This window comes from Dipodomys ordii, unplaced genomic scaffold, assembly GCF_000151885.1.
Source record: "Dipodomys ordii isolate 6190 unplaced genomic scaffold, Dord_2.0 Scaffold187, whole genome shotgun sequence".
In the NCBI taxonomy this organism is placed as follows: domain Eukaryota; kingdom Metazoa; phylum Chordata; class Mammalia; order Rodentia; family Heteromyidae; genus Dipodomys; species Dipodomys ordii.
The window spans coordinates 1,647,829-1,673,668 of NW_012267403.1; the positions used below are offsets into that span (position 1 = coordinate 1,647,829).

The 25,840-nt window shown below is 45.4% G+C and overlaps 1 protein-coding gene across 3 annotated transcripts; it reads right to left on the reverse strand.

Annotated features, from left to right (window-relative positions):
* Las1l (LAS1-like, ribosome biogenesis factor) lies at window positions 1–24,316 on the reverse strand. 3 transcript variants are annotated; one of them, XM_013034307.1, is made up of 14 exons: window positions 24,069–24,316; window positions 23,308–23,433; window positions 21,844–21,913; window positions 20,363–20,444; window positions 18,637–19,164; window positions 18,267–18,313; window positions 16,466–16,575; window positions 13,289–13,374; window positions 12,920–12,970; window positions 12,424–12,630; window positions 11,741–11,888; window positions 6,219–6,901; window positions 1,991–2,141; window positions 1–213 (listed from the first exon to the last, which is right to left on the reverse strand). In XM_013034307.1, exons 1-14 carry the CDS (start codon window positions 24,257–24,259, stop codon window positions 102–104), a joined length of 2,592 nt encoding a protein of 863 aa, XP_012889761.1. In that variant the 5' UTR covers window positions 24,260–24,316; the 3' UTR covers window positions 1–101. The 3 variants fall into 3 exon arrangements, with proteins under 3 accessions (XP_012889761.1, XP_012889759.1, XP_012889760.1); XM_013034305.1 differs by lacking the exon at window positions 12,920–12,970; XM_013034306.1 differs by lacking the exons at window positions 12,920–12,970; window positions 23,308–23,433.
* Window positions 24,317–25,840: the final 1,524 nt, after the last annotated feature.

A 25,840-nucleotide genomic window follows, 5' to 3' on the forward strand; every position in this document is an offset into this window, starting at 1 on the left:
TTCACAAACACCAAAATAACAGTTGCTTGTTTATTTTTCTTCAAAACAAAAGGGAAAAAATTAAAATTCTACTGTAGTAGGAAATTGAGTTGAAGTGTCAATCAGAAGAGCTGCACACCAGCCTTGAGCCGATACAGCTGTGCAGGGTTCCAAAGAAGGCCCTCATGGTTGATGCTACTGGTGCAACTGCTGTTGTAGCTTAAGCCCAGGGTGCTGTGGAGAGAGTGGGGACAATCAGTCATGGAAAAAGATGACTCTAGACTCTGGCAGAGCTAAGAGTGCTTGCTATGTATGCCTGTGGGAAGTGTCCACCCCCATTCTTTGCTTTATAAAGAGGCAAATAACTGAGAAGTAATATCCTGGTGGGCCCGAGGGATAGCTTTGCCCTTCCTCCAGTTGAAGGAGAGAAGGAAGAACGGAATTTTCAAATGATGTATTATGCACAGCTCTAGTACACAAACCAGATTAAAGCCCACGCAGAGCTTTGTGGGTTGATATAAGGAAGAAGGCCTCATGAAGATATTGAGAATGACTGCTTCCTTCAAGGCCCTAGTGCTTGGGGGCCCAAGCACTGGATCCATACCACATTTAATGGCTGGTTAAGGGGTCAAGGCCATGCTTGGACTATGGATAGGCCTGGCTTTCATCCCAAGACTGGACATCTATTTGAAAGAGACACCTGCCCTCTCCTGGCCCAGCTCAAAACACTCTTGCTTCCTCTGCTTCCTGAAGGTCAAAGGTCCTTCCAGTGATAACTGAGAGCAAAGCCTTCAAGCAGATCCAGGGTTATACTACTGCAGCTGAAAAACCCTTAGAAATGATCTAGTTCAACCCCTCCCATTACCCATGACTTTATGGACAAGGAAACTGAGACTACAGATGAGAAAATACTTACCGAAGGCCGCATAGCCTAGCCAAGGATGGAGCTGAGACAAAAAGGAGAGGTAGCAAATGGTCTTCCTATCTAGTAAAGCCTCCTTACTATAGGATGGATAGAAATGGGGCTGAGTCAACTTTCTTCCTGATTTAACAGCTCCACCTATGCACACTTCACCCTTGATACCCTGGTGCTCATCAAGCCAGCCATTATTACCCAGAGCCAACCTACTTATGGCTGAAGGGAGAAGGGGCCTTTCAGACATGTGAACCCGACTCCCAACTACCTGCCCCAGCTGCCTCCTCTCTTCTCCATGAGGCCTAACAGCCACTAGCTTTAGAAAGAGTCCATGACACTGCCTTGAGCTGGGCCTGGCCTGCTCCTGGAGCCCCTGGATTCTCGAGCTTTCTTCCAGAATGCTCAAGTCACATCTCAACAGAAATAGGCAAACAACAGAGGAATGGACTCTCAATTTCAGGGGCCCATGGAGGTCTCTCTCTTCGTACTCACAGGATTCTCCTGGCCATAATGGCCCAGCATTCCAGAATATACAGGCCCCCTGGGCTCCTGAGTGTTACCAGCATTGTTCTCAAGTAAGGGTTGCTTGGTTCCTGGCTCCATGGTGACCCAAGGGCTTTTATGCCTATGATCCAAAGTAAGTTTCAAGGGAAAGCATGAGTTCTGCACAGGCCTTGCTAGCAAGATGCCTGCACAGTGCTAGAAGGCATACTGATTACTCTATGCAGCTTTGGACAAATCCCTTCCCCTTTCTGGGCCTCAGTTTTCTCATTAGAAACAGAAAGAAGCTGGATCAGAGCATCTGTTCTTGATCTCTGTGGGATACTGGAATCTTTAAAAATTCACTGAAAGCTACTGACCCTTCCCTTCCAAATGCATGTGCACACACGTGTACATCCACCTACACAGCAAGACTGTATCTGTGAGGGGTGCCAAGCCAGCTTTGAATGGCTACTTCACTGGCTACCCACACTAAAGATAGGAAGATCTAGAGGGCCTGGCTACCTATTCACCCACCCCACTTTGTCTCCTTTTACTCCTGTGAGTGGTAGACAAAGGTGGGGGGTAAGAAATCCTGCCCAGATGGGTACTTACCTAGTCTTGGACTTTGGAGAACGAAGCCTCTGGTCTACCACAGGCTGGTCCAAAAGATACATTGTATCATAACTGTCCAGCATAAACTCTGATGGGTCACCGGTTTGACCTGGCACACGGCCTAAGGGGAATGTGTCCCAACGTACATCTTCTGTGGAACGAGGTAGCAAAAGTGGGCTGATGAGCTGGTAGTCCATCTGGGGCACAGGTTCACCCACCCGCACCACTCAGCCTATTGTGCATGGGTTCTCTGCATCCCCTAGCCTCACTCCTCACGAGACCCCCCCACCTCAGCACCCTACCACACAGCCTTCACAGCCCTTCTCCCTCTCCATGTGTTCATATATGTACCTATAAGCACAAAGGTATGACACTTTTGGCTTCTCTACACTCTTCTCACACAGGTCCCTTCACAGAAATAGACATCTTCAGACCTGGATTCTTCACTCCCTCAGTCTTCCACCTTCACCTCTACTTCCCTCTGGGAGGTCCCCACGATTCCCATAGCATCCTCTCCCCAAATCCACCAATACCACACAGTATCTGAACAACCAAAATTTCCTATATATCTACACAGAACCCCCATGAAGCTTGAGTGCCATTATCCCCTTTTAGTTGCCTTACCTAGAGAGATGCACATGCATTTACACATACCTCTAACCTGAGGGTTAGAGTCTATGTCAGAGGTAAAACGCTCCTTACATCTCCTGCAAGGTTTTCATGGCTCCAGATGTACACATAAAGAACATCCATTCTCCAGGTAAGGGTAGTCCCACCTCCCAAGTATGTATATAGAATCACACATACCTCCATTCAGTGAATGTTCCCTTTTCACTCCCTACCTTCCACACTTTTCATTCACAGGCACAATACACAGAAATCTTCATATCCTTACTGCCGCCCCCCCAACAATGTGTGTGGACAATCGACATAAACAGAGGGTAAGAGCCCCTCTTAGTTCACAACCCAGAGCCCCAACACACATGCAAAGACACTTCATTAGGGGATGCACTATACCAGGCATTCCTGATCTCCTTCTGCCTTATCACTTGAACATCCCAACATAGTGATATACTAAAGTCTTCCAGGGTTGGAGGCATGGCTCAAGTCATAGAGTGCCAGCCAATGAGCAAAAGCAAGCTTCAGATACTGAATTCGAGTCTTGGTCTCAGACAAAAAAAAAAAACAAGGAAAGTCTTCCACCCTATCCTTACACAAATCCATCTGGTGCTGTCAAGAGAAGCATACATGCCGGGTATTAGAAGCTAGTGTCTATAATCCTAGCTAATTAAAAGGCTGAGATTTGAGAATAATAGTTCAGAGTGATCCCAGGTAGACAGATCCATGAGACTATCTCCACATAATCAGCAGAAGTGGTAGAGCACCAGCCATAATTGATAAAGCTGAGCAAAAAGTGTGAGGCCCTGCGTTTAAATCCCAGGACTTAAAAGAAAAAAGGGAGGAAGGGAGGGACGGAAGGAAGGAAGGAAGGAGGGAGGGAGGGAGGGAGGGAAGAAGGGGGGAAGGGGAGAGAGGGGGAGAGAGAGACAAAGAGAGAGAGAGAGCACGTGCACACATTTACTACTGAGCCTTTTCACATAGGATCTATTTCTGAGAACCTGCATCTCCCTAGTACTCAAAGAATTCTCCTTGCCATAATGCTAAAAAAAAAAATCGGAAAAGGATGAACCCTGGACCGCCTTGTACATACCCAGGACTTGAACTCAGAGCCTTTATCTCTCACTCATCAGATCAGCTTTCTGACTCGTGGCCAGTAGTTTACCACACTAGCTTGGACCAGCAGGTTTCTATGTAAACCACAGAGATGTTCCCTAAGAAGAGTTGTTTCTAGCCGGGCGCCGGTGGCTCACACCTGTAATCCTAGCTACTCAGGAGGCTGAGATCTGAGAATCTCGGTTTAAAGCCATCCCGGGCAGGAAAGTTCGTGAGGCTCTTATCTCCAATAAACCCCGCTAGAAAACCGGAAGTGGTGCTGTGGCTCAAGCGGTAGAGCGCTCGCCTTGAGCTGAAGAGCACAAGAACAGCGTCCAAGCCCAGCGCTCGCCTTGAGCTGAAGAGCACAAGAACAGCGTCCAAGCCCAGAGTTCAAGCCCCACGACCAACAAAAAAAAAAAAAAGAAGAGTTGTTTCTATTCTTTTACATATCAAATTATCTCACATATAGGTACAATTATGTGTCAATTTTAAAAAATTGTAGGCTTGGGCTGGGAATGTGGCTCAGTAGTAGACTGTTTGCCAAGCAAGCATGAAGCCCTGGGTTCCATTCTCAGTACCACAGAAACAGGAAAAGCCGGAAGTGGTGCTGTGGCTCAAGTGGTAGAGCGCTAGCCTTGAACAAAAGAAGCTCAGGGACAGTGCCCAGGCCCTGAGTTCAAGCCCCAAGACTGGAAAAAATGGTGAGCACACACACACCCTCTAGCACTCCTTTTCTGGGACACACACACACACACACACACACACACACACACACACACCCTCTGCACTCCTTTTCTGGGCTTTTACACACACACACACACATACACACACACACACACACCCTCTAGCACTCCTTTTCTGGGCTTTTACACACACACACACACACACACACACACACACACACCCTCTAGCACTCCTTTTCTGGGCTTTTACACACACACACACACACCCTCTAGCACTCCTTTTCTGGTTACACACACACACACACACACACCCTCTAGCACTCCTTTTCTGGGCCTTTACACACACACACACACACACACACACACACACCCTCTAGCACTCCTTTTCTGGGCTTTTACACACACACACACACACCCTCTAGCACTCCTTTTCTGGGCTTTTACACACACACACACATACCCTCTAGCACTCCTTTTCTGGGCTTTTATGCCCCAGCCCTTCCACATCTGTCCCAGGAGCTCATTTACTCACACCTTCGAGTTCCATATTGTTCATTATCAGACCCACTTGTTTTCCTCCCTTCCCTAAGATTCAGTATATAGGCCCCACCCCCCTCCACATATTCTGCAGACTTGTCTACTACTTTTCCTGGGTCTGCCTTCCTTGAAGTTCCTACTCCCCAACCCAAATGAAGGCACACAAAAGACTACCCTTGGAGGAAGATTCAGGCTCCTACTCTTCATCAGCAACGCTCTCTGTCCCACCTTTCATGTTTGGGCTTGTGAGCTTGTATAAACACCTGAAATCCCCACCACTCCTTCTTTGCTCTTCTCATCTTACTTTCAGTTTCTCTGACTCAATGTCTTGAGTTTATTCTTTCTAAATACAGCAAAATCTTGTCACTACTGGCCAGCCTTCATGAACTCAAGTAAATAATTACTGCACCTGAAATATGCAGAATAATATATACATACATCCTCTTGCCTCTTGCTTTCTCCAGCCTAGTGCCCATATCCATGTCAATTCCTTCTGGATGTGCTCTACCTAAAAGAGCTGGCAGCCTTACAGTGGTCCTTGGTGTTTACATACTCCATCCTAAGAGGGTACAAAGACACTCATCATCCATGTACTTGGCTGCCTCTTAGACTTGCTTCATACTGGCTACCTCCTGTTACTTTGAACCCTATCCACAGGGTGCAACTTTAAGAGCCAGTGTTATCAGCAGTAGTGCCACCTACTTGGAGGCTGAGACAGATAAATTGGTCAGGGATCAGCCTGAGCAACACAGTGATACCCCATGTGAAAAAAAATGAGACTTGGAGGGTTAGAGGTGTGGCTCAGCATCAAAGCACCTGCCTAACAAGTACAAGGTCCTGAGTTCAAATCCAAGTACCACCAAAAACACTGAAGTCAAATATGGTAGTCTTTAATACTAAAAACTCAGGAGTGTGAGACAGGAGGACAATGAGTTCAAGGCCAATTTGGTCTCACTCTACAAAGCGTTCCAATTAATAATTTCCCTTAATTAAAAAGAAGAGGTAACTGGGTACTGGTGGTTCATGCCTATAATCCTAGCTATTGAGGAAGCTAAGATCTGAGGATCACAGTTCAAAAGCACCCAGGGCAGAAAAGACAGTGAGACTCTTATCTCCAATTAACCACCAGAAAACCAGAAGTGGTGCTGTGGATCAAGTGGTAGAGTGCTCACCTTGAGCTAAAGAGCTGAGGGGGACAGCACCCAGGCCCAGAGTTCAAGCCCTATGACACCAAAAAAAAAAAAAGAAGACAGCCAGAGAAAGAAGTCAATGAGGAATATCAGAGTCCTTACCTGAACCAACTTGCCATGCAGAGCCCTGTAAAACTTCTCTTTTGTGGGCCATGATCCTGGCTTGCATCACTGTGGGAGACTCTGATGTAGTATAAGAAGAAGCTTCCATGTTTCCTTCCTCTTCATCATTATCATCTTCTTCATCTTCTCCATCCCCTTCTTCATCTTCCATGTCATTTTCCTCTTCCTCCTCTTCTTCCTCATCTTCCTTGTCCTCATCCTCATCCTCGTCCTCATCCTCATCCTCATCTTCATCCTCATCCTCCTCATCTTCCTCTTCCTCCTCCTTTTCTTCTTCCTGCTCTTCCTCTATCTGGTCCTGCAAGACCTTTTGCTTCTCCTTCTCTGATTCCTCTTTTTCTTGTTTTTCCTCTATCTCCTCCTCCAAGACCTTTTCCTCCTCCTTCTCCATCTCCTCTTCCTCAACTTGTTGATTGACATCATGAAGACTACCCTGCTCCTCTGACTGCTGAGCCTTTTCTTCAGACTTACAGTTGGAGTCAGGTGGATTGAGGATCCGATACAGATTCTCTATTGTGAATGGAGTCTTCCCAATGGGAGTAGGGACCACCGTGTCATCCTCCTCCTGGTCAAAACCCCCACTCTGTGTATATATTGAACAGACGCGCAGCAGCTTCGCCTGATCCTCCTTTGGTATGGCTTGTCCCATGGCTTTGAAGACACTGAGCAAAAAGAGGGATGAGGTAGGAAAGATTCAAAATATCAAGTTACTTCATACCTCAACACTCCAGGCTTGGAATATATTCTTTGCCCCTCTACACATGCCTCTGATAGGCAGTATTTATTGTAGAGCAGGTAAGACAGAAACAAAAGTATCATGATAGGGTCCTAAACAAGCTCTGTGCTTCATCTATGCCTCATTTCTGTTCTCATTAAAATGAAGATCATAATGGCACCTATAAGGTTCTTGGGATGAGGAAATAAAGCTCACATAGGCTATCTGGCACAGTGTCTGGTACATAGTGGGCATGCAATCTATGATAGCTATTTAGTCTGCACTGAAAAACTATCATAAACAGGCCTGCAGGGCTGGAAATAAGAATGGCAGATCCCTCTCTCCTGGTCTAGCTGAACAATCTTTCTGAGCTCCAAGGATATGCCTGGAAGTATGCTAGGCTCCTTCTGCATGGAAGACAAGATGTACTCTCTTTATGTGAGTAGCTACAGCCCAGCCTGGAATAGAGGGGAAAAGGCAGCAGTTGACAAGACAAAGCAGGAAGTCAAGGAAGACCCTATGAGCATTGGGAACTGATGGTGGGTACTACAGGAACAGCTGGGGGAGGCAGAAAGCACAAGGAAGGAGACTGAGGGAGGCCTTGGTGCAGGTGAGGCCCCCCTGGAAAGGGGAGAAAAAGAAGGCTGAAAAGGGAGGTGCATGTGTGTTGGGGTGCAGGTCACCTGCCAACTCTGAGCACACATGAAAGCTGTGGTTTCTGATGATCATCATGGTGATCAGGTGTTGGATGGTCACGTAGAGGGGACCTGGGCAGGGCAGCCTAGAGGCAGGGAGACCAGGGCAGAGCCTCTTGGGACAGTTCAGGTCAGAGTCAGTGAGGGCTGATGTAAGGGTACAGCCAGTGGAGATGCAAGGGAGAAGCTGCTCACACAGACAAACAGACAGACAGACTGACAGCAAGGGTCAGAGAAGAATTAAACCTGATGACATCATGTAAACACACACACACACACACACATACACACACACACACACAAACAGATGGCATCAACAGCAAACAACCACCAGATACAGAGCTCATGGGAGAAGACAAGCATACCTCACCCAAACTTGCTTACAACCTGGCACCAGCACTGATGCACACATGGGCAGGGTGGCAGGATGGGGACTGTTCTTCTAGGTGTATGCATGTGTATTGCACCTGCTTCATGAAGGGACTTATGTCTGGTTTCCCTCTAGGCGCATGCAGGCTGGTCATGTGTATGGTCACCCATCTGTTGGGGGACGACAGGCCTTATAGCTAATATTAGACTCTACTAAGAGACCCTTTCTGCTCTGCAGGACTAATTTCATATTTTAGAAGGATACTGGCTCAAGTGGAATTTACTAGCAGTTAGCTAGGAACAGCTTTTAGCTTTATTAGAGAAAAAGCCAAGGAGAAAGTCTCTGCCCTTTCACTGTGGACCATTAGTGTGATTAATAATAAATATTCTCAGGCAGTTGGTACTGATGAGATACTATTGCACTGCTATTGTTACCCTCCCATTACCTCTAGCTGTCTAGCCTGCCCACTAAGGTGACAGGATGACAAGCATTGTAAAATGCATCTCCTTCCTCAGTGTGCAAGCTCAAAGCTCAGGAGTGAGGTAGTCACAAGTTCAGGATGATGGAAAGTTTCACAGGACCCAAACCCAGATCTATCCCATTGTCAACAAACCATGTGACTTTAATCCTCACACCCTTAATGTTCTACCTGTCAGAGTATCATATTTCCACCTCCCAAGATTGCTGTGTCAAATTATCTGAAATAACTGCTACAAAAACACACAGCACCATGCCTGGTAATCACCTATGTTCTCTTTTATTTTTACTCTAGGAAAAACAAAGGGCAAGTTCTATATTCATTTACTAATAGATGCTTTCTGCAACAGTACCACCTAGTGGAGCATTACTGAAGAGCATAGGACCAAGGATAGCTATCTGGATTCTAGCCCTTGATTACTTGCAAAATACCTGGGAATATCCCCTCTATTATCAATGCTGTGTAATGGGGTAATTTCATCTAAACTTACTGATTATCTGGGAAAGGCAGAATCTGTGCATAGGGAATCATACCCAAGTGAGCCGCTGTTACTGCTGGCATGTGTCGCATCCCTCTGGTATGCTTGGTTGGGAGAAGATCTCTGTGGTCCAGACTTCTCCAAGACCAGCAGCTTCCATTCTGCAGGCACTTAGGATTGGAAAGTACCTTGAAAGCCACCTATCCAAACCTTTCCAAGCTGCTCTCTGCATTCCCTCCCACTAATACATACACAAGCTGTTCCTTCTACATGTTGAAATGTCCTCTACTTTCCCTGCTTGAACAGTTCAAATGTGTCTTCTTTGATGCTGCATCCTGACTCTCCAGGCCCTTTCAGCTCTTCTCTCAGTTTTTCATCCATCTAAATCACTTCTAATCTAGAGTATACACTTCTGGCAGTGTGGCTGTCAGGTTCAGTCCTATTTCCTCTAGGTCTTGACTTGGCTGAGTTTGTCTATAAGGCCACGGTTTCTAATCTTAAAAAATATTGTGCCCCAAATGCCATAAAAGGTCAAGAAAGACCTTTGGACTGAATAGTAGGATTGGGGGATTAAGAATGTTTGGGGCATCAAGTCTCCCACTGTGGACACTGGGTTAAGCCTTCATCAAGGACAGCACTGCTATCAAGAATACAGCAGAGCAGGTTCAGATCAACATTTACCAAGGCTTGTATTTGTTTGCTGTGCTGGGGCTAGATAGCTAATGCAGAGACCTTGCCCTTCAAAATAGTCTAGTAGCCCGAAGAGGACAACATGGGAGTAGAAAGGGTAACACAAAAATCTCAGATTTTAGGGAGTCAACAGGACAGAGTAAATATTGCCACCATCAGTGACACTGGGAATAGAGGAAGATCACTTTGGGGTTGGGACAGGGAGTAAGAAATTCTCTTTTGGTCACAATACTGTGCCTATGGGTCATCCATGTTCAGCATGCACTGAGTAAATGAGGCTGAATTGTGGGGGGAAGAGCCTGGGCTATAGAGATTTGTGCCTTAGTAACTAGGAATGAGTACAAGCCTTTCCAGGAGGGAATGGTAAACAGCATTAAGGCAGCAGACTCAGAAATTGGCCCCTGTACTTGGTAATTAGGTCAATGCAGCTGTAAGGGTGGGCACAAATGGTAATAGATTAAGGAATAAGAGACAAACTACTGAGGACTGCTTGAACAGGTTTGCAAAGCTGGCAATAACTCAACGAAGATGCAGAGTCTAACCATTTTGTGCTGTACTGTAATTATTATTCTGTTTTGTTTTTAAGATGAGAAAAACTCAGGCACATTTGCAAGTTGAAGAGCAAGAGTCCTTAGAGCAAGTGAGAGGCTGGAGTGAGGCCCCAGCGATGCTGGCAGAGGTAGTTTCAGAGCACAGGTGGAGGAGCAGGCTTTGAGGTGGGATAAGGCCATCTCATCCTGAGACTGGTGAGGTTGACTGCAGCTGCATATCAGTTTACGAGGGCTGGACCTCAGGTGGAGAGGGCCCTGTCGAATGCCTCCTTGTGCTCGAGGAAGCTAGGGTGAGAAATGGGAGAGGAGGAGGACTTCAAGTGAGTGGTAAGGTTTTAGAGTAGTCAGAGAACAGGAAAGTGGTCAGAAAACAAGTAAAAGTTCAAACAAACAGAACTGAAGCCTAGCCCAAGATTAAACATCATACCTCTGCAGTGGCAGCAATCCACAGGACTATGTGGTTTTCTCCAGCAGAACTCAGCTAAACAGGCTGAGGAGCAGGGGAAGTAGAGTTGGAAGATTAATCCCAGCACAGTGGGTTGCAAGTCAGACACAGCCAAAGGATAAGGAGAGCTGAGGGTGTTGATGATGAGTGACCAACCACAGGCAGGAAGGCAGCAAGGAAATGGAGGGATAGAAGTCTTAGTACAGGCACAGAACAGGTGTCATGGATAGGCAAGGGTGAGAAGCAGGACAAGAGGTTGTAGGTTGTAGTCACTGAGTGGGATGCAGGGATGTCAGCTTTCAGATGTGAAACAGCTTTGAGATGGAAATGGGCTGCTGGGTATAGCAGAGACTGAAAATCACTGGGTTGAAGGCTGTAGTGTCAGATGATCACCCAAATGCAATAGATATTGCTCCAGAAAGCAGGAAGAAAATCATTCAGGTGTTGACAGCTTCCATGAGAATGAGGGAAGTGGTGGGGGTAGGAGAAGGGGGGCAGAAAATGACAGAGAAAGGGAAAGGGAAACAACCACAGACATTTACAGAAATCAGTGCAATATTCCATTTGACCAGAACCCAGAGCAGACTGGTAAAGGGGACTTATGTATAGGGTTACCATGATAGGTTAAGGCCAGAATCAGAAAAATATATGAAATGTCAGACTACGAAGCCTTCACTTCACCAAGAAGGCAACAGGGAGCCACTGTTAGTTGCTGAGCAACTATCAGAGGTATACTTTGAGACGGAAACAGAGGAAATAGCACTGGGCTTAGAGTAAAAAACCTGGATTTGGTAATATACAGCAGCTACCATTAATTGTGCACTTACTCTGTGCAGGCCAATGTGCTAAACATTCTCTTGCTGGACTCAGTTTAGCCAAGTCTTACACTGAATGATCTTAGGCAAAAACATATTCTTGCCACTCAGTTAGCTGGACTTAGCTCTGCCACCTGTTGGTGGGAGAGGGACTGGACTAAGTGTCGTGAAAAGGGCCCTCTAATGGCTGGCCAGTCCAGGGCTGAGTGGCCCTAAGGATTCCAGGGCCTCACCCTCTTACCAGAAGGAATTCAAAAGACTTACAGCTGAAGGAGTTGGGGGCTGGCCCAGCAAGGTGATCCCAAGCAGAACTGAACCACCTGGGACCAGTCAATGGAGGCAGAGCAGTTGAAAAGCCTCCAGCTCTTTCTTGCTTCCCACTGGCTTGCAGAAAAGAGGCGAGCATTCCGACCTAAGAGAAAAGAATGACTTAAGGAGAAGCAACCTTTACTAACCTTCTCTCTATACCCCGCAAGTTCCTCCCCCACTATACTTCCTAACTGCTAAAGGTATGCAGGTTTTTTGTTTTTGTTTTTGTTGGTTGTGAGGCTTGAACTCTGGGCTTGGGCGCTGTCCCTGCACTCTTCAGCTCAAGGCAAACGCTCTACCACTTAAGCCACAGCACCACTTCCGGTTTTCTGGTGGTTAATTGGAGATAAGAGTCTCACTGACTTTTCTGCCGGGGCTGGCTTCGAACCGCTATCCTCAGATCTCAGCCTCCTGAGTAGCTAGGATTACAGGCGTAAGCCACCGGCGCCCAGCAGTATGCAGGCTTTTTGCTCAGCCCAGTCTGTTGTCTACAGCTGTGTGCAGAACCGCTTGGGCAAACGTAAACCTTTACCTAAGTAGGTATCTGCCTAATGCTTTTCAGTAGAGAGCTGAGGGCAGTGGCACACACACTCTTGCCCAGTCTGCCTTATGCCCTTGGCTAGAATTGTTTCTCTCACCAGACTTAGTGTTGGCTACAATCAGTTCAACGATCCATCGAAGGATGTAGGTAGCCCGGATCCCACTGTCCCCCAAAGATGGCAGTTCAGTGAACATCCTTTGCATCAGGGCTTCTGTGAAGGTCTGGGAGTGCAAGCCCCTGAGCAGGGGCTGCCAGAACTGAGAGAATGGCTTTGGCACCAAGGCGTCATCCAAGTTCATGTTTTCTGGTTTGTGAGGGACACCATTGATAAAGGTGGAAAGGAAATAGGGCGAGAAAGAAACAGTACAAAAGCAAGAGAGCACGCGTGCACACACCAGAACACAAGTGGACACGCACAGGACCCCCCACCACCATCACCAATATGGTTGCCACCACAAAACAGGAAGAAAGGGGAGAGCAGAATAGCAGAGAAAGAGAAACCAGTTAGGGTTTTGCAACCAACCACTGACTTTAAAAAAAAGAAAAAGAAAAAAAAAACTCTGGTTCTGACTTCAACTTTGTTGGTAACTCACTGCGTGACTTTGGGCCAATATCATCCCCTTTCTGGACCTCAGTGTGACCATCTGTAATATGAGGATGTTGAGCTAGATGACCTCATAAGGCCCTTCCAATGCTGCTGTTCTAGCTCTCTAGCCAGTGGCTAAATCACAATTAATGTGACACAATAATGGTATTAAGATTCTCCCACTCTACCCTCCTTACCCCACCTAGTCAATTCCAAGCCAGCTAAGGACAGCTCCAACAGTGTTGTCAGCAGGGCTACCTGTCATGCTCAGCCAAAAGGGCTGAGAAGTTTCCATCCCCCCCAACCAGGGCCCTATGGCCCACCACCAGTGTTCCCACTCAAAACCTCAAGGTTACAATGGCTCCCAGGACTCTACCTTCATATTCTATCTGCAAAGCTGCCAACTGTTCAAATGTGGGAATGAGGAATCCATCATCCAGAAAAGCATCCAACACAGCATTCCTAAAAGGAGACATCAGAGTTTATCTGGGCATGGTGGCACAAACCTATTGTCCCAAGTAGTTAAAAGGCTAAGGGTGGGAGCACTGCTTCAGCCTAGGAGTTGAAGATTCACTTGGACAATAGAACAAAACCCCCATCCCAGGGGAAAAACAAAACAAAACAAAAACATGACCACTATAAATATGCTGGATCCATTTACTGGTTATTTTTATGTCTTTTTTTTTTTTTTTTTTGGTACCGGGGATCGAACCCAGGAGGTTGCACTTGCTAGGCAAGCGCTTTGCCACTGAGCTACATCCCAGCCCTTACTGGTTATTTTTAAATGACTGATAACTTGAGGAAGGGGCTGAGTGTGTTGCTCAGTACCACAGCACTGGTCAGAGTTCAATACCCAGTACCAAAAAAAGAAAACTAGTTTTGTAAACTGAAGAGGACAGAAGACCTCACCTATTCCTCCTCCCTGCCTGCAATAGCCCCAAGGCAGCTAGCATCTTTTGTTCATGTGACCAAAAGCATCACTAGGAGAAATGAGGCAGAAGATAACTGAACACCTTCTGGAGCAAGGGTTAGAGTGTCTAGGATCAATGGGTTTTGAACATGAACTCGCCAAACACATGTCCATCTAAGGCCTACAAGAAGAGTAATAGTGGCTACCTAAGTAGAACCAACAAAATTGTGTGTGTGTGTGTGTATAGTGGCTACCTAAGTAGAACCAACAAAAGTGTGTGTGTGTGTGTGTGTGTGTGTGTGTGTGTGTGTGTGTGTAAGAAGTCCATACAGTTTGAAATGTGGCTCAGTGGTAGTGTGCTTGCCTAGCATGCATGAAGCCCTGGGTTTGATTCCTCAGTACCACATACACAGAAAAAGCCAGAAGTGGCACTGTGGCTCAAGTGATAGAGTGCTAGCCTTGAACAATTCCCAGGACCTGAGTTCTAGCCCCAGGACGGGCAAAAAAAGCCCATAGCCTACAGAGGGAGGGAGGAAAGGAGAGGGGGGGGGAGAAACAGAGAGAGACAGAGACAGTGTGTCCGACCTAGAGTATGGTAAAGGGATTTCAGAATTTAGGTCCTGTAATCTTTGTTGCTTCTCTTGACCATTCTTCTTTAGTCATCTATCTCTCCTCTCTTTGGCTGTTTTCTTTTAGATCAGGGGTGCCATTTTGGACATTTATGCCATTTATAGGCCATATAAAAATTTCAATACAGGCAAATGGGATCTGAGCAGCTGACAAAAAGCATACGTATCTGTTCCAATACTCACCAAATGACTGCACAGGCCTTATATGGCCTGTCGGCTAGATCCTCGACATAGAAACCCTGAGGATTCAATTGATAGACAAAATATAATCCAGAGTTCTAGGGACCCAGAAGAAAGTTAGAGGAGTTGAAGACATTGGCTACCAAGATAATCGCTCATTTTCATCTACTTCCAATCTAAACCACTAAATCAGCAAATGAAAACTGATTCTTACTAGTGGCTCCCAAGATTCCCTCCTTGTTGACCAGGTCAGGAAGGAAATAAAGCACCTTAAGATGTCCCAGTGCCAGGAGAGACTATACTACACTCATGTCCAAAGTGCTTGTGGCTCACACCTGTAATCCAAGCTACTCAGGAGCCTGAGATCTAAGGACCATGGTTCAGAGCGACCCTGGGCAAGAAAGTCCATGAGACTCTAATCTCCAATTAACCACCAGAAAACTGGAAATGGAGCTTCAGCTCAAATTGATAGAGCACTAGCCTTGAGCAAAAAGAGCTCAGGGACAGTGCCCAGGCTGAGTTTAATCCCCAAAATTGACCAAAAAAAAAAAAAAGAAAGAAAAAAAGAAAACCAAGATCACTTAAAGAAGCCACCAGATTCCTGCTCAGCACTACAGTAAAACACTACTGTGTATGGCACAATGCTATTTTCTCACCGACAAGGCTGGAAAAACTGACGGAACACCTTTGAAACTAATAAGAATGAAAAGAACAGAGTGCAGGGGAAAGTCCATACTACATCGCAGGCTCCCCAGCAGATCTACTCTACATTCTATACCACCTACCTATGCTCTCTGCTCCATCTCATCTTCTAGCTTTCCCTAGTTGTGAAAGCCTAGCATTTGTTCTGTTAGTGCTGAGAATTAAACTCAGGGAATATGCATGTTAGGTAAATGTTCTACCTCTGAACTATAACCCCAGACCATGGCCACAGGTTCATAGTAAAAAGTTCCCCTAGAGTCCCTTCTACCTGAATTTAAGTAGAATGCCCCAAGAACAAGATAGGAACAAGACAGATAAAGCAATACTTTGTGCTCTGGTAAAGAACAAAGTGATAGGGTTGACATCATGTATTAAAAACACTTCATGAAGATTCTTTAAAAATTACTCTTAGCCAAGCACCAGTGTAGTCCATGCTTATTATCCTAGCTACTCAGGAGGCTAAAATTTGAAAACTTTGATTCAAAGCCAGACTAAGCAGGAAAAGTCATGAGACTCTTACCATTAATTAACCACCAATTTTTTTTTAAGCTAGAAGTGGACCTAAGGCTCAAATGATAGAATGCTAGCTAGCCTAGAGCACAAAACCTCACAAGTAGCACTGAGGTCCTGAGTTCAAGTCCCAGGAGTGGCACCAAAAAGGTATTTTTTTGCTTTAAGGTGAGCACTACATTTCAGGGATAAAAAGGAAACACGTAAGCTGGGCACCAGTAGCTCATGCTTTGCAATCCTAGCTACTCAGGAAGCTGAGATCTGAAGATCTGAAGCCAGCCCAAGCAGCAAAGTCCATTTGACTCTTATCTCCAATGAACCACCAAAACAGCCAAAAGTGGAACTATAGCTCAAGTAGTAGAGTGGCAACCTTCAGTGAAAAAACTAAAGGACAGTGACCAGGTCCTGAGTTCAAGCCTAGAACCTCTGTGTGTGTGTGTGTGTGTGTGTGTGTGTGTGTGTGTGTGTGTGTGTAAGGCTGAGTTCAAGCCTAGAACCTGTGTGTGTGTGTGTGTGTGTGTGTGAATAAGGCTGAGTTCAAGCCTAGAACCTGTGTGTGTGTGTGAATAAGGATGTACTCTCTTACTCTAGAAAGAAAGCCCCTGGTTACTTGGTTGCATACCTGTTCTCCCATGCAATGCCCTTGAGCTCACCCAGGATCCATTCTATATGTGGGGACATGTCATTCCACGCCTTAACAGCCTGAGGTAAATATCTGTATTTCTCAAGCACCTGTAAGCAAAGAGGATCCCATCAGAAGGCTGATTACACCAGGCAAACCACCAGGTAACCCCGCTAGTATCCCTTTCCCAGGGGACCACAGCACTGACCTTCAGGAGACAGGACAGGATAGATAGGGGTAGATGCACAACTCCCGTTGGCCCAGAAACTAAAAATAACCAGACCCTGTGGTTCTCAATCATAAGACTGATGTCCAGTAAGAGCATCTGGATGGAGATGGCCAGAGGGGAATGAAGGGATATAATGGATATGGAAGGCAAGACCTGGCTTCTTATTCTGGTTCTATCATTAACTGTATATGACCTGGTTCTGCCTTTCAATCATCTATGGCTTTAGTTCCTTTTTTTTTTTTTGGGTCCGGTCGTGGGGCCTGAACTCTGGGCCTAGGTGCTGTCCCTCAGCTCTTCAGCTCAAGGTTAACGCTCTACCACTTGAGCCACAGTGCCACTTCCGGCTTTTTTCTTTATGTGGTGCTGAGGAATCGAACCCAGGGCCTCAGGCATGCAAGGCAAGCGCTCTGCCACTGAGCCACCTTCCCAGCCCCTTTAGTTCCTTTTTGTCTGAAAATGTAGAGTTGAATTAAATGCTTTCTGAGTTAAATGACCCCCTCCCTATCAAAATAGCACCCCCCAACAGAGTGCTGATGGCTCATGCCTGTAATTCTGGCTACTCAGAAGGCTGAAATCTAAGGATCACAGTTCAATGTCTGCCCAGGCAATGTCCATGAGACTCTTATCTCCAATTAACCACCAAAAAAACAGAAGTAGAGCTGTGGTTCAAAGTGGTAGAGTGCTAGCCTTGAGTGAAAAAGGTTAAGGATAGAGCTCAGGTCCTGAGTTCAAGCCCCACATCACCACCAACAAAAAAAATCAAAAGCACCCTCCAGCTGACCTGATCTAGCGAAGTTCTTTTTTTTGGGGGGGGCTGGTTGTGGGGCTTGAACTCTGGGCCTGGGCGCTGTCCCTCAGCTCGTCAGCTCAAGGCTAGCACTTGACCTCTTGAGCCATAGCGCCACTTCCGGCTTTTTTCTTTTTGCTTATGTGGTGCTGAGGAATTTAACCCAGGGCCTCATGCATGCAAGGCAAGCACTCTACCACTGAGCCACCTTCCCAGCCCCCATCTAGTGAAGTTCTTGATACTCCTCCACCTGCCCATCAGCTGCAAAACTGTAGGATTGTGCAACTGCCCATTCCCAGTAGGTATCTCCTACCCAAAGGGAAGATTATCCACAAACTTCATCATCTACTCTCTTCCACTGGTGTGGATGACCCTAATGGACTCCATACCTCTTCTTTCCATCCTAGTTCCCCCCTCTCTTTCTGAGAAGTTCTCTCATGCTTTGCCACTTTTCTCTCAAATTCCTTCGTAAGAATTTAATTTCTGGGCTGGGAAGGTGGCTCAGTGGTAGAGTGCTTACCTTGCATGCATGAGGCCCTGGGTTCGATTCCTCAGCACCACATAAGCAAAAAAGAAAAAAGCCGGAAGTGGCGCTGTGGCTCAAGGGGTAGAGCGCTAGCCTTGAGCTGAAGAGCTGAGGGACAGCGCCCAGGCCCAGAGTTCAGGCCCCATGACTGGACCCAAAAAAAAAAAAAAAAGAATTTAACTTCTTTCTCTCTCAGGTAGCTGGCAAGAATAAATGCTAGAGCAAATGAGAGTATACCAGCTCAAGGGCAATTCCTTACCTTAAACTGTTCCTCTTCATAAGATATCAGCAGCTGACAGGCTCTTTCTGAAAACAGAATGAGGAGACAGGTAGGGCAACCAGCCTGCTCAGCTGGGATTGTGAGCCTGTCTCATTTCATTTCATGAGTTGTGAACTGAGAACTAATATTCCTTTCAGACCTACTTCACAGAACTCAAGGAAAATAATTTGAGAGGCAAATATGACAACGACTTGACTATGGAAACTGGGCATGATGGTTTGTGATAGTAATTTTTCAAGCTAGAACTCACCACAGGCTACTGCAAATGCCAAGCCTACAAAGTAACAAGTGCTTGACCCTAAGTCTAAAATGTCCAGGCTCATGCTTATCCTCATTCATGTGCACCTACCATACAACTCCTTATGTCTCACAGGCCTTTTCCCTCGAGAATCCACCACTTCACTGCCTTTTGTGTTTTCATCATCCTTGACATCCAACTCTGCACCTTTTACATCATCCTTAGACTCAGATCTCTGCTCATCATCAACATTCGTATCTTCTTCCTCTTCTTCTATGTCTCCTCCCATATCCCCTGGGTTTTTTCTGGGATTCCCTCCTGAGTTTCCTCCCGAGTTTTCTCTGGAGCTTCCTCTGGAGCTTCCTCCTATATTTCCTCCAGGGATTCCTCCAAGATTTACTTCGGAGTATCTTCCGGGGTTTCCTTCTGCGTTTCCTCCAGAGTTTCTTCTGGTGTTAGACTTTTGGTTTCCTCCAGTTTTTCCTCTGGGGTTTCCTCCTGCATTTCCTAGATTATCTTCTTGGTAATCTTCTCCTATCTCCATCTTCTCTTCCTCAAACTCCAAAGTATCTTTCATACTGTTCTCCAACTGATGGCACCAGTAGGTGTTCTGGAGCCATTTCAGCACAAACTGGCAGCCTGAAGAAGGAAAGGCAATAGCATAGAACCAGCTGCAAGCAAGCAACTAGCAGGTCCCCAGCTCTCTGGCCCTCCAACCTCATCTTGTGAGCAATGGGAAAGTCTAGTAATCATTCATATCAGTGTAGCTCAAGTGGTAGAGCATGTGCCTAGCAACTACAGGGCCTCTAAAAACTCGTCTTCCTGAGTCTGAGTTATCCCTTTTTGTTTTCTCCTATTTGCTAGCATCTTTCCTAGAACACAAATTATACTGACATTGGATGCTAAAAACAGCAAGTGATGGTAAGTAAGAAACTGGGACTCAGCCCCACACAGCCTTAGCCAAAGCCAAACTAAATCACCAGGTTGTTCATTTGTTTTTTGGTGGCAGGTGCTTAACAACTTCAGCCATGCCGCTAACTTCTTTTTGCCTTGGCTATTTTCAAGTAGGTTCCTGCTTTATGCCTGTTTGTGCTTTTCCATGTTACTGGGGATTTCAGGTTTACACCACTGCACCTAGCCATTATACTTTTCCCAAAGCTGGGATAACAGATAAGCACCACCATACCCAGCCACTGGTTGAGATGGCATCTCACAAACTTTTATGCTCAGGCAGGCCTTAAACCACAATCCTTCCTTCTGTCTCTAAATAATGGGTTTCCAATTGAGATGGGTAGAATGTCCAAAGATCTCCTAGATATATGACACTGTTGATGGCTCATGTGTCTCATCTTGCTGTCCCTGCTGTATAGTGAAGCTGGAGAGGTATTACCTCAAGTGCAAAATTTAAGAGGAGGCTAAGAAACTATTCAAGGTAACAAGACAAATAAGATCAGTATCCTACAAAGCCTAAGGCAAAAGAACTCAGTAAGTCTAATTTTGTTTTTATTTTCCAAACTTTGTTCATCACATAGTTTTTCACATTAAAATTCCACTTACCACAGGGGTATGGCTCATGGGATAGAGCAGCTCACCTAGCAAATTGAAGGCCCTTAGTTCAAATCCTCATATTGAGCCCCAGTACTATTTATCTGGATCATCAGACTTGACAGACCCTTAAATGTTGTGCCCAAGGTGAGTAACTGATTTGTTTCACTTTATTCCTGGCTTTGAATCCTGGTAAGATTTTTCCTACAATCCCTCTACCTCAAATGCCACTTAGTCCAGGCTCCAATGTTTAACCATGATACTTATACTCTCCTCAAAGGTGGGGACTCACCTTTGCGACATTCATTTAGATGTGGCATTTTCTTGTGAGTCAATTCATGGCGAAGTTCAACAATCCAATCTGGAATGTTTATCTGAGTGGAATTGAGGAATGAGTACAAAAATTAAAAAATGCAAAGGCTGAAAGGAACCCAGTGATAAATTAGCCTGATAACTCCTCTCACTTTACAGATATAGAAACTGATGTTCTGGGGACTGGGAAGGTGGCTCAGTGCTAGAGTGCCTGCCTTGCATGCATGAGGCCCTGGGTTCGATTCCTCAGCATCACATAAACAGAAAAAGCTGGCTCAAATGGAAGAGTGCTAGCCTTGAGCTGAAGAGCTGAACCAGAGTTCAAGCCCCACTACTGACAACAACAAGAACAAAAAGAAACTGATTCTCTGGTAGAAGACCCTAGTCATTCTAACAGAGTCAAGGTTAAAAATGGGTTTCTTAGCCCAGTGCTGATGGCTCACACATATAATCCTACTTAGGAGACAGAGATCTGAGGATCACAGTTTGAAGCCAGCCTAGGGCAGGAAAGGCCATGAAACTCCCATCTCCAATTAACCAACAAAAGCTGAAAGTAAAGCTGTGACTCAAAGTGGTAAAGCACTAGCCTTAGCACTAAAGCTCAGGGACAGAGCCTGAGTTCAAGCTCCAGGACTGGCACAAAAAAAGGGTCTCTTGCTCAGTTTTACTGCTCTGTGAAGGTGGTCTTAAAAATCAGAAAAGGTACTCATATCCCCCAACCACCAACCATTCACCTGCAACAGAGACTTCTGAATGAGCATTAACAATCACATTCTCCAGCCTCCTTCTGCCCTTTCCCTTTGCTTTTCCCTGAGTGCCTATTACCCATCTTTTCTTCCCATACCTCTTCCAGGAAACTTCTCTTGATGATTGAGAACTTACCTGTCCTCTGAGCCTCTACACAGTTTTCACATACTAACTCATGGTAGGAATATCTAGGATCTTCTTGCAGCATGGCTGAGCTGTCTCCTCCTTCAGATTGTCAGCTATCTAAAGGTAAGTGCTTTTTGACTGCCACCTCTTTCATGTCCCCTGTATATTCAGGCTCCTCAGCTTCACTGGGCCACTCTAAGGCAGCAGGGCTAGACAAGCCCACCGAAATTTAAGTTATGAGGATTAAGGGAACAATTCTGTTGCTTAAAAACTGGAATCTGGATGTCGGTAGATCATGCCTGTAATCCTAGCTACTCAGGAGGTTGAGATCTGAGGATCACAGTTTGAAGCCATCCTGGGCAAGAAAGTCCATGAGACTTTTATCTCCAATTAGCCACCAAAAAGCCAGAGAGGAGCTGTGTCTCAAGCCTCAGAAGTGACACAAAAAAAGGGAAATTAGGCTCAGGAATTCCTGCTGATTTCAGCTAGTAGTGATGTAATGAACTAGTCTGTTAACATACCTTACCTCATACCCATTTTGTAAATCCTCTAGGCGAAAGAGAATTAAGGCTATTTTATCATACGCACCTCCTGAGCCAGGTACCTGAGGGGGAGCTTGGTATACTTTGTCCTCCTCTCCGAGATAAGATTCACAAACCTGGGGTTAGGGAAGAAGTAAGTGACACAGCCCAAAAGAACTGTTTTATACAAAATACCTTGCTGCGTTACTGACACCTTGCATTTCCACAATCTTCCAAATGAGTGTCCTGTTAATATGGTTGATGTCAGCCAAAGCAAAGATAATTCCAACCACTCCAACATTTACTGAGTCTGCTCTGTACTGAAACCATACAGAGTAGATATTGCTCTGGCCTTGATGAGTTCAATCTGGGATAAATAATTATGACATAAAATGCTAGAATGTGTGTTACAGATGGTATAATAAAGGACTATATAATATGATATGTACATGGAAGAGGATATGAGGATCTCAAGACAGACAAAGAGAATGGGATGAGATGAGACTAGACTTTGACATGAAAAAACTCAGTCACAATCTCCCTGCCCTTTCTCCTCACAGGTATGAGCCAGTTTTGCAAATCAGGAACTCTCAGCTCAGGTCTTCACTTTCACAAATCAGCAACCATTCATTCATGAAGGAAATAAAAAGAAAAATAGTTGGTGTACATATACATAAGAATAAGACTGCAAAATCTGTGGGCTGGGAAGGTGGCTCAGTGGTAGAGCGCTTGCCTTGCATGCCTATGGCCCTAGGTTCGATTCCCCAGCACCACATAAGCAAAAAGAAAAAAAAGCCGGAAGTGGCGCTGTGGCTCAAGGGGTAAAGCGCTAGCCTTGAGCTGAAGAGCTGAGGGACATCGCCCAGGCCGAGTTCAGGCCCCACGAATGGACTCCCCCCCCCAAAAAAAAGACTGCAAAATCTATATTAAATCACAGTCAAGGGAAATTAGAAAGTCCCTCTAGGGGAATGAAGTGTGAGCAAATGCAGTCATTCTATTCAGCATACATTATGTAAAAACTGAACTATGTAACTTGAGGGTAGAGACAGGAGGGGGAAAATGGGGAGGGGTGATGAAAAGGGTGACATTGTTCAAGAGGTCCTGTACTGGTAATATGACTTATACAATTGTAACTCCTTTGTACAACTACATAATAATAACAATTAAAAACGCAAAATAAAATACAAAATGTAGAAAAAAGCCCCTCTGGATGAGGAGTTAATGAGAAAAGAAACCAAATTAGGATTATGAAAACTGGAGGAAACCCAAAGAGGACATCCAATCCAAAGCCTCCCCACATGCCAGAGGAAAAGAAAAATGGAAGAGAGTGGCTTACAAGGACAGGGAAAGAAAGAAAAGTTATGTTGGCATGGGGTACAAAAACCTATATCAATATAAGCAATGATAAGCCAAGCCACAGCATTTTGCTTCTGGTAGTCCCTGAAAACAAGCTTTGCTTACCACAGGCCAATCACCTGAAAGATCCCAAAGCCAACCTCCCGCCCACTCTTAAGTCCCAGGTAGGTCTTACCTGACTAATGCCATGCCATACAGCAGTCTAAGTTCATCATGGCCCACATTACCAGCTATATCCATGAGTTTACAACGTATCAGGTCAGCAGTAGTAGCCACTGCCAGAGGAAGTTCGTTGCCTAACCTAAAGGAGCCACAGACCAGCACCGTCATAAAAGTCCCTTACAGTTGTCCACCCTATCTCAGAATTTTGGTCACTGCACAAATATTCCTATTATATATAAAAGGTCGGGTGTACATGAAGTTAAGAAACCAAAGTGGAAGACAGGCTCATGGTATCCAAAAGCAACACAGGGCACGAGGGACTGATTAAGGTATACAAAGGACACCTAATTGCTAGACTGTCAAATCAGTTGTGGGGCTGGACACACGTTTTTTCACACCATCAAGCTGTTAGAGAAGCCCCATATTCCTTGTTAGTTTGCCCCAACCCAACTAGACTGAAATAAACACAACACACATGCAGACTCATCTTTTCAGACAAGCCCCTCCCCTCCTCTCCCTAATTTCAATCCGAAAGCCACCTCTCAAGTGTTTCTGAAGCCCTAGGTGAGGCATCATTAGTCCCTCCAGGACTCTCCCCAAGAGAAAGAAAACGTTAAGTTGTTACAAGATTTCCATCTACAAACGGAGCCTGGCTTCAACTTTCCCCGCACGCTTGAGAAAAGTGGTAGTATCTGACAATCTGGGGGGTTGGGGGGGACGGGCCAACTGAACCTTTTAGGAACTCGCCAGCGCGCGACACAGCGGCCGCATTACCTGCTCCTCCACGCGGAGATTCGGTTTAGCGCGTATCGTTGCAACTTTAAGTCATCACAGAACAGATAAACCGTCACCTGGTCCCATTCCGCCTTGCTAAGCCAGGACACCACGATGCTTTGGCTCTTTGCCGGCGACAACTCTTTTTCTTTAACGCCCTTCCTGTACCACGCACTCCACACTCGATCCATCCCCGCAAGACTAAGCCAAAGGCCGAGTCTCGTGCGGCGACGTTAGCTTACCCCCGCCTCTTCTCGTGCTACTCTGACTTTAACGGACCGCCGAGCTCCATCAGCCAATTGGAAATCATGACCCGGACGCAAGCCCGCCTTCCAGTATGAGCGTAGCCAATCGGAATATGGAACATAGAGGTCACAGACGTAATTACGTCCTCGCCGCAGGAAGTGTTCTGTTCACAAAACATCCCTAATAGCTCGACTGCGTTCGATCTCTGGGTTCCGCCAAAGTTCCGCTTGCTCACCCGCTTCCTTCACAAACGGCAACGCGTGTGGGGATGTGGGTGGAGGCGGGGACTGGACGGCGGCGTGGCAAGGGCGGGAAGAGTCAGCTGCCGCCATTGGCGGACTGCGAAGGGAAAGTGGTCAGCTAGTGTACTTCCTGAAAATGTGCTTTGAGTTATATTTCTATATGGTTGTAAATATATCTTCATATAAATATTTTATATTGTTTGCAAATATATATGATTAATAAAATTATGTTCGTATGTTAATTATAACATGACTATTTCTAAATAATTATAGACAAATATTTATAAATACATTCAATACATATTTATAAGCTATAAGCATATACAATGTATAAGTACAAATAAATTATATATTTATGCATAATACACAAATATATTTATAATATATAATAAATATATGTGATAAAATTATAACAATATATTTAATATCATAATTGATTATAATAAATATTTATAACGAGATCATTTATTTTTAAAACTTTTGCCAGTTCTGGGGCTTGAACTCAGGGCCTGGGTGTAAGGTCTGCACAAGGACACCTCTCTACCTCTTGGCTAAGTTTCTGCCCACAATCTGTTACCTAAGTAACTGGCAAACCTGGAAGCAGTCACCTTCCCCTCCTGCTAGGTCACATCCTGCTCTGGTCACATGCCTCCCATCTGACCTTAGGAGGGTTCCAGACGCTGAGGTCTGTGGGGATCCAGTGTGGCCACACCTTTCCCCCACCTAGCGGCACCTCTTCCTGTCCCTGGCCTAGATAAGTCCTGGCCTGGGGTGGGTTGCCCCTTTCCTTTTCAGCCATGTCTCTCCACCATGCACAGTGGAGGCAGCAGTTCGGTAAATAAACTTCTTCTGGCTGAATAGCACATGGTGTTCTCTTCATCCGCTACCTACCTATTTAATATACCTTACACTAGTACTGTCCCTGAGCTGCTTTTGCTCAAGACTAGCACTCTACCACTTGAGCACAGGGCCACTTCTGGCTTTTTCTGTTTATCTGGTACTAAGGAATCGAACCCTGGGCTTCATGCATGCAAGGTAAGCACTTTACCACTAAGCCACATTCCTAGCCCTAATTTATAAATTTTATATTATATTCAAATATATTTATAGAGTATAACTTTATAAATTAATTAAATCAACAAATAAATTAGTATAAATTAGTTCATAATAAATTTGTGTAGGAATACATTTATATAAATTATATAGTATATTTTTGTTTTATACAATTGGTGTATATATGGTTATAGTTCTATGATTTGATAATTCAGTAGAAAACTTTAGACA